Genomic DNA, 12,769 nt, shown 5'->3' with positions numbered 1-12,769 from the left:
GGCCAAAAAGTATCCACAACTTTAGTATTTTTTCCAAATCGCAACCAAAACAACAGAAAAACGTTACATGAATCATGCAGTTTCTCTCTAAACAAACTGATGTCAATAAAGATTTTAAACGACAGAACATTGGAAAACTGAAATGTGAGAAGCACAATGTCCCCTCCTACTTCAACAGGACAAAGATCCACTGACATTATAATCCACTACATTCAGCCATAATCTTGTGGTTAAGTGTCTTTTCTTTACGTATTAAAGTAACTTTCATTTCTATTTGTGTTTGGACTGGTTTTTGAGTTCCAGTTTTTGTCTTCAGTGTCGAGCTAAGTGATCATGTCTGTCTGCAAACATTAACAGTAAATTTAAAAGTTTATGAATTGGAACAAGACCAATAATACAGGTTATAAATAAAGTTAAAAAAAAGCAGTAATTGTAATCCAGACTTCACCTTTTTGCATAATTTGAGTTTTTGCAGTAAATCATTTCAAAGAACTAACAGAAGTAATTCGCAAACCTGAAAAATGTAGATAGTGGAGGGATTTATTAATTAAACTATGCCTATCTTTAGCTAAAACTAAAGCATCTTTTTTATATTCTCTAGCAAATGTAAAATTGATGATCTATGGAAAGAATTATAATCATAAATCCTAAACATATTTTGTTAAAAGTTCCTTGCATTGCAAAATATTTTACATTCCTTCTTCATCTAATAAAGATGAACGCTGATGCCAGGATTACAATTTTTTTACTGTCCCCAATCCTAATCTGTGAACTACACAACAGACTTTATAAATTATAGTAACTCTAAACTAGTGAAGTATGGAGTATTTAATGACACATTTATTTATTTATTTAATGGTGTATATATTTATTTCAAACTGGCTCTTTCCAGCCTCCATAGTGAAGTGCCACAGAAAATTTTCAAAAAGTATTCCTTGCAAATGTGGTCAAATTTTGTCCCTAAATAGATTAAATAAATCAAAATATCAAATCCCTCTAGCAGATTTTCTTTAAATAGGAAAAAAGCAATTCTTATTTTATTAAAAAAATTCTAGTCCCTGAGATGTTTTCTCAAATTCAGATTATTTTGCTTTAGAAAATTAGAATTATTTTTCTTGCAAGACAGAAAATCAGACGATTCCTCTTGAAATAAAAGTCGTTTTACTTTCCTAAGATGTAATTTTGCAGTGCAGGAAGAAGGATCCTCCCATCGACACAAAAACAAGCTGGAAACAGCATCTGACCTCACTCTGAAGAGCTGAGAAAGGACGGGTCCAGAGATCCCTGCAGCCCCCTCCCACCACACAGGCGTGTAAACACCAGCAGAAAACAGGAGAACCTGATTAAGTGCAGCCATGAAACACCATCCTCCTCCCCGCAGGTCTGCAGGCTGCTCTCCTCATGCAGCAGAGCTGTGGAAAGATGGTGGTTTCACACGGCTGTCAACTGGAATCGAGGTAACTGCTGCATCTGAGTGGAGGGGATCCTCGCCGGCTGCTGCGGGGGCAGCAGGCCTCCCGCGCTCCTGCTGCCGCCGCCTCTCTGCTCTGGGAGTGCTCCTTCCTCTACGGGGGATTTGGCCGCGCCGGCTGGCACTGAATGAAATGTGCTGCCATTCAGCCACTCCTCTCACAAGACATAAAAGTTAACAGGTGTTTAACGTCAGGAGCACTTTACGCGGGAGTCACAGAAATGACCAGCGACAGGCGGCGGGGAGGGGGGCCGGGGCTTACAGTCTCACTGTTCTGCTCTCTTACCCCTCGTGCGCTGAAATAGCTCTGCACACGACACGTGTTTACTCACCGGCATTGTGGGTCGTTTGCTTTATGTCAGAAAATGTTTTTGGTTTGGAAATTCAGAAAACATTTGACTTGGATTCGAGTCTTTGGAGTGCAAAAGAAATGTAAGAGGTCATGTGTTTAGTGTGCAGCTGCAGAGAGGAAGACAGGCCGCCACAAACACGTCCTTGTTGCCATTTTAGTGTTTACTAGTTTGCTTTTAAAATGCAACAAAATAAAAAAAAATGACTGTTTATGAGTCAGAATTAGTTTTTAAATCTTAATAAATTTTTGGTCAGTTCTCTGTACTTTTTATTCTATTTTTCTGTTGTTTTGTTGACAACAAGATTATTTTTGTTGTAAGGATATTGAAAAGTATTCTTTTTATAAATCAGGGCTCTGAAACCTGAGCCCCTGGAGCCACTGTGGCTCTTTGGCTTATAAAAAAGTACAAACTCTTTTAATAAATATTAAATTGGCATAAAATTTACTCTATGCATAGTGTGTAGCTATTGTTATAGTGATAGAAAATACCAAGTTTAACTTGGTTTTTTGCATTTTTCAATCTGCAGCAGCAGGAGGATCTTATTTAACACAGGGTGTATTTTATTTTGAAAAGAACTGGTATGGTGCTATCAAAAGAACAGTAGTTAAAAATGTTATTTATAGAAAATGTAACTTTTTTAATTAAGTTATTATAAATTTTTAAAGGCTACATTTGTATAAACAGAAAGCGTAATTCCTGCATAAATGTGTTTTTCTAAAAGTGTCTCTCTGAGTTTGACTCTTTCTTTACTTTTAACAGTTAAAGATCAAAATCTAGTCGTAGCCACAAAGTCTTATTTTAGGAACTTGTGATACCACTTTCCATTTATTACATTGTTACTTTTGTGATAAATATTCATTATTCTTCTTTCTTGACATGAATTAATACAAAAATATGAAGAGAAAATTCTTGCTTTTTTGCAAAATGTTATGTTTTAGAAACTTTTGACAGAAGTTCATATGTCTTCCTTTCAAAATAAAAGACTTCCTGTACCAAAAAGGGTCATCCCAGTTCTTCTGAAATGCACCTATGAAAGGTTTTAAACAACGCAAGGCACAAATAGCATGTTAAAGGTCTACTTTGGTGAGCCATCATCTTTTTTTCCTTCTTACTACTGATGTTATAAACATAAATTTATTGGTTTATGATGAAAAAGTTTGTAAAAAAAATACAAATTTAGCAACTCCCCCCGGAATAGCTATTAACCATAGCTGTGCAGTTTAAAATAATATGTGCATCAAACTCAAGTGCAAATAAACTCACTTAGTATTTAAAGACCCTTTCTGGTAAAAATTGTGGGTTTTTTTCATGTTCTTGTGACATTTTTCTGATGATGGGAAACATATATAACGGATTTTTTTTTTTAAAATTGCATTTCTAAGTATTTGTTTATTCAAAACATTGAGGATCAGGAGTAAAAAAGCTGTTGGAGAAATCTAGTAGTTGTGACATAGAAGCTACCACAGCAGGCCATAATCTCCCTGCTCCACTTCATTCGGATGCATCCACTTGTAGATGAATAGATCCATGAACGTCTTTGTTTTCCTCGTCTGAGCTGGAATCTGGATCCGGTCCTGAGCTGCTTGGCGCCGTAGGTGAAAAGGGATTTCTCGAGCAAAATGGAAGGGGGGTGGAGTTTTTTTTGTTTTATTTTTTCGGCTAATTTGGTATTTAGTCAATATTTTAGCTGGCTATCAGCTTCAGCGTTTTCAGCTATCAGCTTCAGCGTTTTTAGCCATCAATTTCAGCATCTTCAGTGGCCAAATTCAGCTTTACGTTAAGAAATGTTTGCAGCTATCCTCTGCACAGCTGCTGTCCAGCATGAGCCTCACAACCACTAAGAGAGTTGTGAAGGACGTCTTAAGTTGGGCATGAATGAGGGGGGAGAGAGGGAGGCAGACATGCAGCAGAAGGCCCCTCAGACCACAGAAGCCTCTCTGGATCTGCTTGAGCTGCATGCATTATCTGCTGCGTTCCAGAAGAGCGTGGAGGATCGTTTGTCAGCATGACAGAGCTGAAAATAGACGATAAATCACCCCCGGTGCTATCTACACACATTAATTGGACTGTAACAGAAGGCCACCCCCCCACCCCCCCATTTGGGAGCAGTTCTGAGTCTGGGGGAGCCTCCAGGAGATGCGGGAACTGCTCTGTTTCCATTTGCTGCACTAAGTGTTCTGTCCCAGAAGCTTTCCTTCACATGCAAAGATCATTTTTGGAGGAGAAAGTCTTTGTTTTTATATGTATACTTGAAGCTGGCCTTAGCAGCAACTCCTCCTCCGTCCGTCTCCCCTTTTCCTCCACTGTTGAGGTTGATTAAAGGTGCTATCATGGCAGATCTGATATTTGGTGAGAAATCTCCGGGGCGTTGGGGAGCATTTACTGCAAATCACTCTTGGCAGCGTCCTTTCATGTGTTGCTCCATCTGAACACAATTTGGCAGCAAAAACAGGGAGGGGGTGGAGGTGCTGCAGGCTGCGTGCCTCTTTCTCCATACCAGCACAAAAAAATATATATCCAGATCTGTCATAAACACACTTGTGAAAGGAAGGAAAGAAAGCAGAGGCATTACCATAGCAACACGCATGTTGGCAAATCACGCCAAATTTACGCTTAAAACAGGAGATTAAAGCTGAGGAGGTGTGGCAGGAGGAGGAAAGGGGCGGAGCTTCCAACAGCCCTAATACTGTACATCATTTGTATCCTTTACTGGAAATCTTACCTCAGAGTTACAGTCAGGCAATATTAAGCAATCGTGTCATTGTGGACAGAAAAAGAGCTCCAAATACACTTATTTTCCTGGCAGGGCAGTTATTAAATAAACAGCTCATCTTTCCATCTTTGACCTTTCATGGAGGAACGTTCCGACTCTCGCCAGCAGAGGGAGCCACCTCTCATGGGAAGAGCAAACAGCTCCCTGCTCTTTATCTCTTCCGTTTTTTTATCTCTTGCTTCATTGTAGTTTTATTTGATTCAAAAGGATCCAACAGTTTATACCTGAAAGATCCAGTATGGTTATATTTGAAGTATTTGAGAAAATAAAAAAGTTGCAAAGATTTTCCATCAGGGCAGCAAGTTGAAATGAACCTGAGGCACTTAGGTTAGCTTTTACTGTAGTCGTAAATTTGCAATATTTTTAATAAGTTCCTCAAATTTGACTTTTTTTAAATAAAGGAACAGTGGCTGTCTTAGCAGTTTGGGGGCCTGGGCGAACAATAAGAAGGGGCCCTCTGCACTGGCTATATTAATCGTTTGTTTTCTAAAACCCTCACCCAGAATAAAGTGTCTATAACATTTGTACGTTCCTTAATTTGTCAGGTTTTACTTAAGAAGGGAAAATACACGAAAATACTTGAGTGATGAAAAAAAAAACAACTCTATGGAGTGGTGTAAAAAAATAAGGCATAACAGAAAACTCAGTTTATTTTTGTTTTTCAATTTTACAATAAAAAAAAAGTTTTGTTGGTCTGGTATATCATCATGTTTATAGATAATAACCTCTATTAATGCATTAAAACCACTTTTTCCAAACTGATCTTAGTTTAACATCTACTTGAAAGCAAAATAAAAAAGGGAAATTTAATTTATTTATTTTTTTATTGCAGGAAAGAAATTAGGTGTGAAGGAGTTTGTCTGGGTTTGTTTTGGCCTTTTCTGATTATAGTCTAGTTTCAATAATAATAATAACAATAACTAGAAAAGTTGCATTACCTGTGATAATGCTAGTGTGAATGCTTTTTGCTGAATGGGGTTGCTAAAGATCCTGAAGAAATGTATTTTAACTGCTGAATATCATGAACGGGCTGAACGTTTTGATACCAAACTTGCATAATTTGGGGAAATGAAAAACACAAAAAATGTAAAGAATTTAATGAAAAAAATTGCAGTGTTGCTAAAGTATTAGCTTAACTTCAAATTAGCCCAAAAATTCTCCGTATATGCCAGATTTGCCAAAAAAGTGAACACATCGCTAAAATATTAGCTAAACTTAACAATAAGCCAAGAAAAATCTCCTCAAATGCTAAATTATCCAAAGATATTAGCATGTTGCTAAACTCAAAATTAGCCCTAAAAACCCCAGTGATGTCCTTAACATGCTGAATGTTTTGATTATGTTTCAAAGTGCGCAAAAATTGTGAGGATTGGCACGAAGAAGAAAAAAAAATGCAAATATTTCATAAAATCGTTAGAAAATTGTATAAAATTTAAACATTTATGTGAATTTAACAATACCAAAAGTAAAAGCATGAATTCCCTGAACATGCTGATTTTTTCTTATTGCAGAAACTGCAGAAATGTGAAAAATTCCCATTCATTTCAATGGGGCGGAAAAATCGAATAAATTGTGTAAAATCGTAAAAACAGTAGTTTACGAATACCAAAAATAGAAACGATGATATCCTTAACAAAATGAACATTTTGATATCAATAAATACAGAAATTACTGAAAGTGTAATTGAGTTTTTACGTGCCAAATAGCATATGGACGAAAAATAAATAATAAAATAGAGAGAAAATCACTATAGTGTGAATGCTTACGAAGCATTCACACTATAGTGATAACTCAAACAGTTACTGCGTATTTAAGTATTTTGTATTTTATGCAATTCGTTTTAACTTCCGGTGTTCTTTGCCTCTGATCTTCTTCCCTCATGCTTATTGTTTCTGATGTAATGCAGTGATCCGACAGACATCAGGGAATAGAAAACAGTATGTTGTTCCAAATGACTCTTAACCCTTTAACTGCCTGATCAACCACAATGGGGCACATTTAGAAAACATGTTTTTAAAAATATTATGTGTATTACTCCCCAAGGTATGGAGGCCCTAAAGAGAAATTTAAGGAAAAAATTTGGGTATTTTTTTATTTTTTCCTAAAAATGGAAGTGAAAACATATCATTTTTCTGGTTACTAACTGGTGCGCGCCGGATAGTAAACCAGAAATACATTTTTTTTTACTTCAGTTTTTAGAAATATTTTTTTTCTTCAGTTACTAACCAGAACATTTTTAATTCTTGAAAACTGAAGTAAAAAAAATGTCTGGATAGTGACCAGATTGTAACTTTTACAGAACCCCTATGTATTTTTAGAAAAAAATATAAATTTCACTTCTTTTTTTTTACTTCTGAGGAAATAAGCAGCAGAAAAACAACTTTTTTTAAATCTTTTTTTATCTTTTTGGGGTATTTAAAGGGTTAATATAAAGGTGCATTTAATGCTCTAAATTAATAAATAATAAAGCAGGAGAGTGAAAGTGGAAGAGGACATTCAAATCATCATCAATAACAATAATATTCTGTTTTCTAAGCATCTTTTATCCTTGAAAGTGTTTCTTTTCGTGGTGAATTGTTTTTGTAAGAACGTATTTTCGTCTTGAGTTTGTATTCCTTATTTTTTCCAAAATCTCTGCCTACATCTGCTTTTTCGTAGGCAGACTTTGAACGCCCTTAACTTTGAGGCCAAATCCATCATCCTGAGAAATGTCCTCCTCATCACCAACAGCCGTTCTTTGATTGATGAGACACCAAAAAGGGGCTCCAGCACACCTGTGCGTTCATTCCAGCGCTAACGACATCTCCATTGGTTCTTACCTGACATCCAGCCGCTGTCATCCATCACTGCGGATGCTGGCTCGCCTCCTTTCAGCCGCTCAGCTGGTTTTGTTGGACCAGAACCAAGCTAGAGTTCTGGTGTCGTTTTTTTCACGCTGATTCATGCTGAAAATCTGATTTTTTTCACTCATGTGTTTATTCGTCTTTTATGGATGTAAATCAAATTCAATTCAGTCAATGTTTTGTATTTATTTTAATCTTATTTTTGGATTCATTTCTGTAAGTTTCTTTGTGCAGCATCTCCAGTTAGTTTGGTTTTCTCTCATTTCCTGAAGATTTAAAAGTATTTAAGAGTAATTGCATTTTTTTTTTTACTTAAAGGGTCATCAATTGATAATGTTTTTTATAAGTTGAGTGAAATAATATAATGTAATTTCATGCCAATCCTTCTCCTTAACCCTTTAACACCAGAGCTCCAGTGTTTATGTTCTTTGATTTACTGTAACTTTTCAAGCATGAACACGATCATTCCAGTAGATTCTGAAGGAGAAAAGACGCTCATCGACTGGAATCTACTGGAATAATCGTGTTCATGATTGAAGAGTTACAGTATGTTAAAGATTTTGATTTTAAGCAACAGGTGTTAATTTTTAATCTCAGACTACCACACAGATTATAAATATAATCAATCAATTCAAAAACTGATTGAAATTTGTCCTCGTTTGACGCTTTTTGAGTCAAATCTCAGAAAACAAACAAGTCTTTTTTGTGTGTGTGCGTGTTTTTAAATTTTAATTGGCTGAATGAGATTCTTGACACAGATCGGTCTGATTGTGATTGTCAAATCATTTTTTTCTTTAAATCCATTTTATTAAATTTGGTAACTTATGAACAGTTATATAGAGACTGGTTTCCAAGTTTTACTCTTAAGATATCAATTTTTTTCACATTAGAACACAACTTTTTGCTTCTAAAATGTATATTTTAAAACGTAGAAATCTATTCAAGTTTAAAGCCCTCATTCTTAATGTTGATCAGACAAAGAAATGTAAAAAAATAAAACGTTTTAAACATCAGTTTCTGCCTTTTTTGGCACCTTTTCACCAGAAATATTATAACTTTGATCAGTCTCATTACAAATATTCAGCATTAGAAACCTTTTGATGTAATCCATTTGCTTTTTATTATATGAAAATATGTTAACTCTCAATTAAGTATATTTGGACTAACATTTAAAATAGATTATATAGTATTTTGTGTCTAGAAAAATATGTTGGTTCTCATTTGATTGTCAATTCACGTTGCTGCATGGATTTCTGTCTGTCTGATCATTGAAAGTCATTTATATTATTAACCCTTGTTTTATATTATGGGTCAATTTTGCCTGTTTTAGCTTTTTTTTCAGAAAAAATATATTTGTTTCCAATTTTTTTTCATAAATTGTTGTTACTTTTCCTCATTTAGGTTCCTCAACTGACATTTAGTGGAATCCCTGTCAACAAATGTTTCCCCAAACTCCAGTCTGCATCTTGACCCCACATAACCTTCTATTTGGATGGTATTATTTTTTGTAATTCTGGTAACGTTTAAACTCGTCATTTTTTATTCAGCTGCTGCTCACACTCATGCCTCTCAGCCTTTGGCTCCTTCCAAGCTGCTGCTTTCCCTCAGTCTGGATGCTGAGCAGAAACAGCGCAGCCTTGCTTTGCGGCACAGCGGCAGCCGCACATCCAGGAGGACTGGCACACATTTGGCACAAGGTTGAACGCTCAGCATGCAGCGAGAGGGACTAAAGAGCGTGTGATGTTCCTACTCCCCCCTTGGCCTTCCAATAGAACCCGCTCAGAGTGGGTGAAAGTGTCCAGATGTGTCCGTGGTTTGTGTTTTTCTTCTTCTCCAGTTGTGTTTTCATTGCTTGCGGTGACTTTTCGTCCCAAAGGTCCAATCCAGACAACATCCGAGACAGCAGCTCGTCTTAATTACAGTCACCGGCAACATGAGGTTGGTCTGCGTGATTTGTTTAAAAGAAAACACAGAGCTGCAGTTTCAGGTGTCTGCAGAGAAACCAGAAGCTGCAAAGAATCATGTTCAGTTTTAGAGGCTGGAGGCTGCGGCGGCTCCGTTACGCGCAGAGAAACTGGCGCGCAAGAGATGCCAAAGAGTCAAGGAGGCGTTTGTTGTGTGTCCACCAGATGGTATAATACATGCACGCAAAAATAATCACGATTCGGTGGATTCAGTCCAGAAAAAAATAAAAAAAACTAAACAAACAAAAAAAAAAAAACAACAACAAAAAAGCATCAATTTCTTGGAGATTTTCCCCTATTTTTTCCCCAATGCATTCAACTTTTTAAAATGTTCTTCCACCAACTTCCTACAAACACAGTTTGTCAAATTTCTTGTTAGACTGTAAGTAATTCCATCATTTAATCACGTCTCCTCTTTTTACGCGCAAAGCTCGAAAACAGAAACAAACAAAAACCCACCAAATGTATTCAAAATCTGCAGACTGCATGATCAAAACTAAATATATTACAAATATCTACATTATTATTAAATCTTAATAAAAATATTCACAACACTATCAATAATTATAATCAAAAAATCATGATCTTTTTTGGGAATTTTCCATTGTTCCAAGTTTTACGCACCTTATTTAGGATATTCAGTTGTTGACTTTAATGTTCATACTTTTGAAATGGCCAAAATTTTAATTAATATTTACATCTGAATTCTAATCAGTTTTTGGAGCACGCAAAAATATATAAACTATTCGCTTTGTTAAAGAATTTACCTTAAAAACTAACTAAAAAAATACAGAAGTCATTTTTATCCATGTTATTTTCCCAAGATTCGAGCGAATTTCTTGGAAAAAGGACAGTTAAGCTTTAAATTTAAGCTTTACATAAACAGGGAAACTTTTTTTAATCTGATTGATTAGCAAATGTAAAATAAAAAAGAAAGACAGTCAAATGATTATACATTATTAGTCATGGCAGGAAAAAAAATGAACAGTGTGACCTATTTTCGGAAATAATCAAAATGTTCTTTTTTTCCCCGTAGTAGTTAATTAAAGAGTCATTTCAAACCTTTTCGCAAACAATTTAAGGCCTACCTGTTTATGGCGCAGGCTGCGCGCGCAGGAGCCGAAGAGCGCGGTCCTTCCAGGCTCAAAGCGAACCCGGAGGGAAGCTTTTATCCGCGCAGCACCTTTAAGACCAATTAAAGCAGCTTTGTGTGCTCTCATCAGAGCAGCGGGACGATGGAAGGAGCAATGTTAGATTGTTTATGTTCTGATGTAGGTGATATTGTATTGGTGATACCACTGAGTTGGGTTGAAGTGAATTCGATCACTTTTATCTCAGATTTATGTCAGAATGTTTGAGGGTCATCAAGAAGAAAACATATTTCTCTTGCCTTCATGTATTTTTCCTCATTTTAGATTAATCAAATCAGACAATTGAGTAAATCCAGCAAAAACTTTCAAGAACTACAAGGGTTCTGGTAAATCTGCGTGGATTCGTTATCAAAAAGCGTCCCCCGAACCTTTCTTAACTTTTTCCCACCCTATTAAAACCTCATGACGCGGATTACAGTGGCCAATCGTGAAAAGGCTTTCCTCCTCGATGGGCCAATAGGAGTCCAGGAAGGGTGCATGTCAGTCACAGGTGAGGGTGTAGGGTTAGGAAAGTTTGAGTGAAAAGGGCCGGAGACTGAGGAGCGCCGGAGCTGATGGCAGAGCCGTACGCCGGGGCAGCATCGCGGACGAGGAAGGAACTTTTTCCTGCGGGGATGAGAGTGCGCAACAACTCCAGAGGAGGAAAGTGAAGCGCCAGCTGAGCACAGCGGAGGGGCACAAACCGGAAAATGTGATTTGACATCTATGCCGCAATTCCTCGACTTTTAGACCGAGCAAACCGACGCTCCCTTGAAGTAAAAAAAATGGCCGTTCGGGGCAACGCGCTGATGCCGTTCTCGATCCAGGCAATCCTGAACAAAAAGGACGACAGCAGGCACTTGCCAGAGTTAGGCATGTGTCTGTCCAAGACGGCGTGCTGGAAAATAATTGGGGAAATGAACGGAGACCCGATGAGGACTGGTGGGGAGGCTTGTGAGCAGACCGAACAGAGGAGCTACGACTCGGATTCTGGACTCAGCGACGACAACGACGGACAGACTCCTGCCGCGTGCAAATCGGAGAAGGACGGAGATCCTGCGTCGGATGTTCCGGATGAAAGCCTTCAGGAGGAGACGGACCATGAGTCTGGCGCTGCGGACAACGTGAAGAGTGACAGTGACCCTAACAATGGTACGGGTGAGTACAGACATAAACCATTAGCGCAGAGAAAACGTGTCGATCTGGAATTGGAGTTGATTTTTTTTTTACTCCACACGCACCGCACTGGCTTTAAGCTCTTGAGTTACTTTACAAAGTTGTTGATTTTACTGCTGCAGTTTAGTAAGATCATAATTAGTTCTGCAATCATGATTATCAGACTGATCTGCCCTCGTGTCATCACATACTAAGCTTTTACGCACGGACTTTACGCATGACTAAAAACGCATCTTCACCTGTTGATTAAGTTCTCAATATGTTACTACGCTGTCAAGAATTAATAAACACAATTTTCTTCAATTTTGAAAATAATGAACCATTGATTGGAATTTTGTAAAAAATCTACAAGTAGTATAACTCGGTTTTAAAGTGTCTATTTTACGCACTTGGAAAAACCTGAGAAGAACTCAATTATATTATGAAAGTTTTTGTATTTTTAATAGCTTAAAGTAATGTGAACTCAAACGTGTCTCCCAGACTCGAGCAACCTGGACGAGAAAAGCGCGGACCAGCCCAAACAGCGGAAGAAGCGCTCCAGAGCCGCCTTCTCTCACGCGCAGGTCTTCGAGCTGGAGCGCCGCTTCAACCACCAGCGCTACCTTTCCGGACCCGAGCGCGCGGACCTGGCGGCCTCCCTCAAGCTCACAGAGACTCAGGTCAAGATCTGGTTCCAGAACCGCCGGTACAAAACGAAACGCCGGCAGATGGCGGCGGACCTGATGGCGTCCACGCCGGCGGCGAAGAAGGTGGCGGTGAAGGTTTTGGTGAGGGACGACCAGAGACAGTACAGCCCGGGGGAGATCCTGCGGCCGCCGCTGCTGTCCCTGCAGCCGTCCTACTATTACCCTTACGCGTACTGCCTCCCGGCGTGGACACTGTCTGCATGCGCGGGGAATCAGTGAGAACTCCCAGACTATATTTATTCTTTTTTTTGCTCATTTCTGCGCCCAGGAACTTGGCTGACTTTTATTTTCTTTCACCAAAACAAAAGAGGTGCAGCAGTTCTGACTGAACTTCCTGATCCAGGAAAGAACTTCTCACATTTTTCCACATTCC

General features: G+C 38.1%; 1 protein-coding gene across 2 annotated transcripts; it reads left to right on the top strand.

Moving 5' to 3' along the window:
• The first annotated feature begins 11,031 nt into the window (after nucleotides 1-11,031).
• On the top strand, nucleotides 11,032-12,763 carry nkx3-2 (NK3 homeobox 2). 2 transcript variants are annotated; one of them, XM_024283743.2, is made up of 2 exons: nucleotides 11,032-11,692; nucleotides 12,191-12,763. In XM_024283743.2, the coding sequence occupies exons 1-2, from the start codon at nucleotides 11,320-11,322 to the stop codon at nucleotides 12,613-12,615; spliced, it is 798 nt and encodes a 265-aa protein (XP_024139511.1). In that variant the 5' UTR covers nucleotides 11,032-11,319; the 3' UTR covers nucleotides 12,616-12,763. The 2 variants fall into 2 exon arrangements, with proteins under 2 accessions (XP_024139511.1, XP_024139512.1); XM_024283744.2 differs by having other exon boundaries at nucleotides 11,035-11,686.
• Nucleotides 12,764-12,769: the final 6 nt, after the last annotated feature.

This window comes from Oryzias melastigma, linkage group LG10 (assembly GCF_002922805.2).
Source record: "Oryzias melastigma strain HK-1 linkage group LG10, ASM292280v2, whole genome shotgun sequence".
Taxonomy (NCBI): domain Eukaryota; kingdom Metazoa; phylum Chordata; class Actinopteri; order Beloniformes; family Adrianichthyidae; genus Oryzias; species Oryzias melastigma.
This window is presented reverse-complemented; position numbering and strand designations above follow the sequence as displayed.

What these genes read in the sequence shown, in the direction of transcription:
- nkx3-2 (XM_024283743.2), top strand. Translation starts at nt 11,320, where the DNA reads ATGGCCGTTCGGGGCAACGCGCTGATGCCGTTCTCGATCCAGGCAATC. An exon ending in TGACCCTAACAATGGTACGG is followed by an intron (nt 11,693 to 12,190) that starts GTGAGTACAGAC and finishes CGTGTCTCCCAG; the next exon opens with ACTCGAGCAACCTGGACGAG.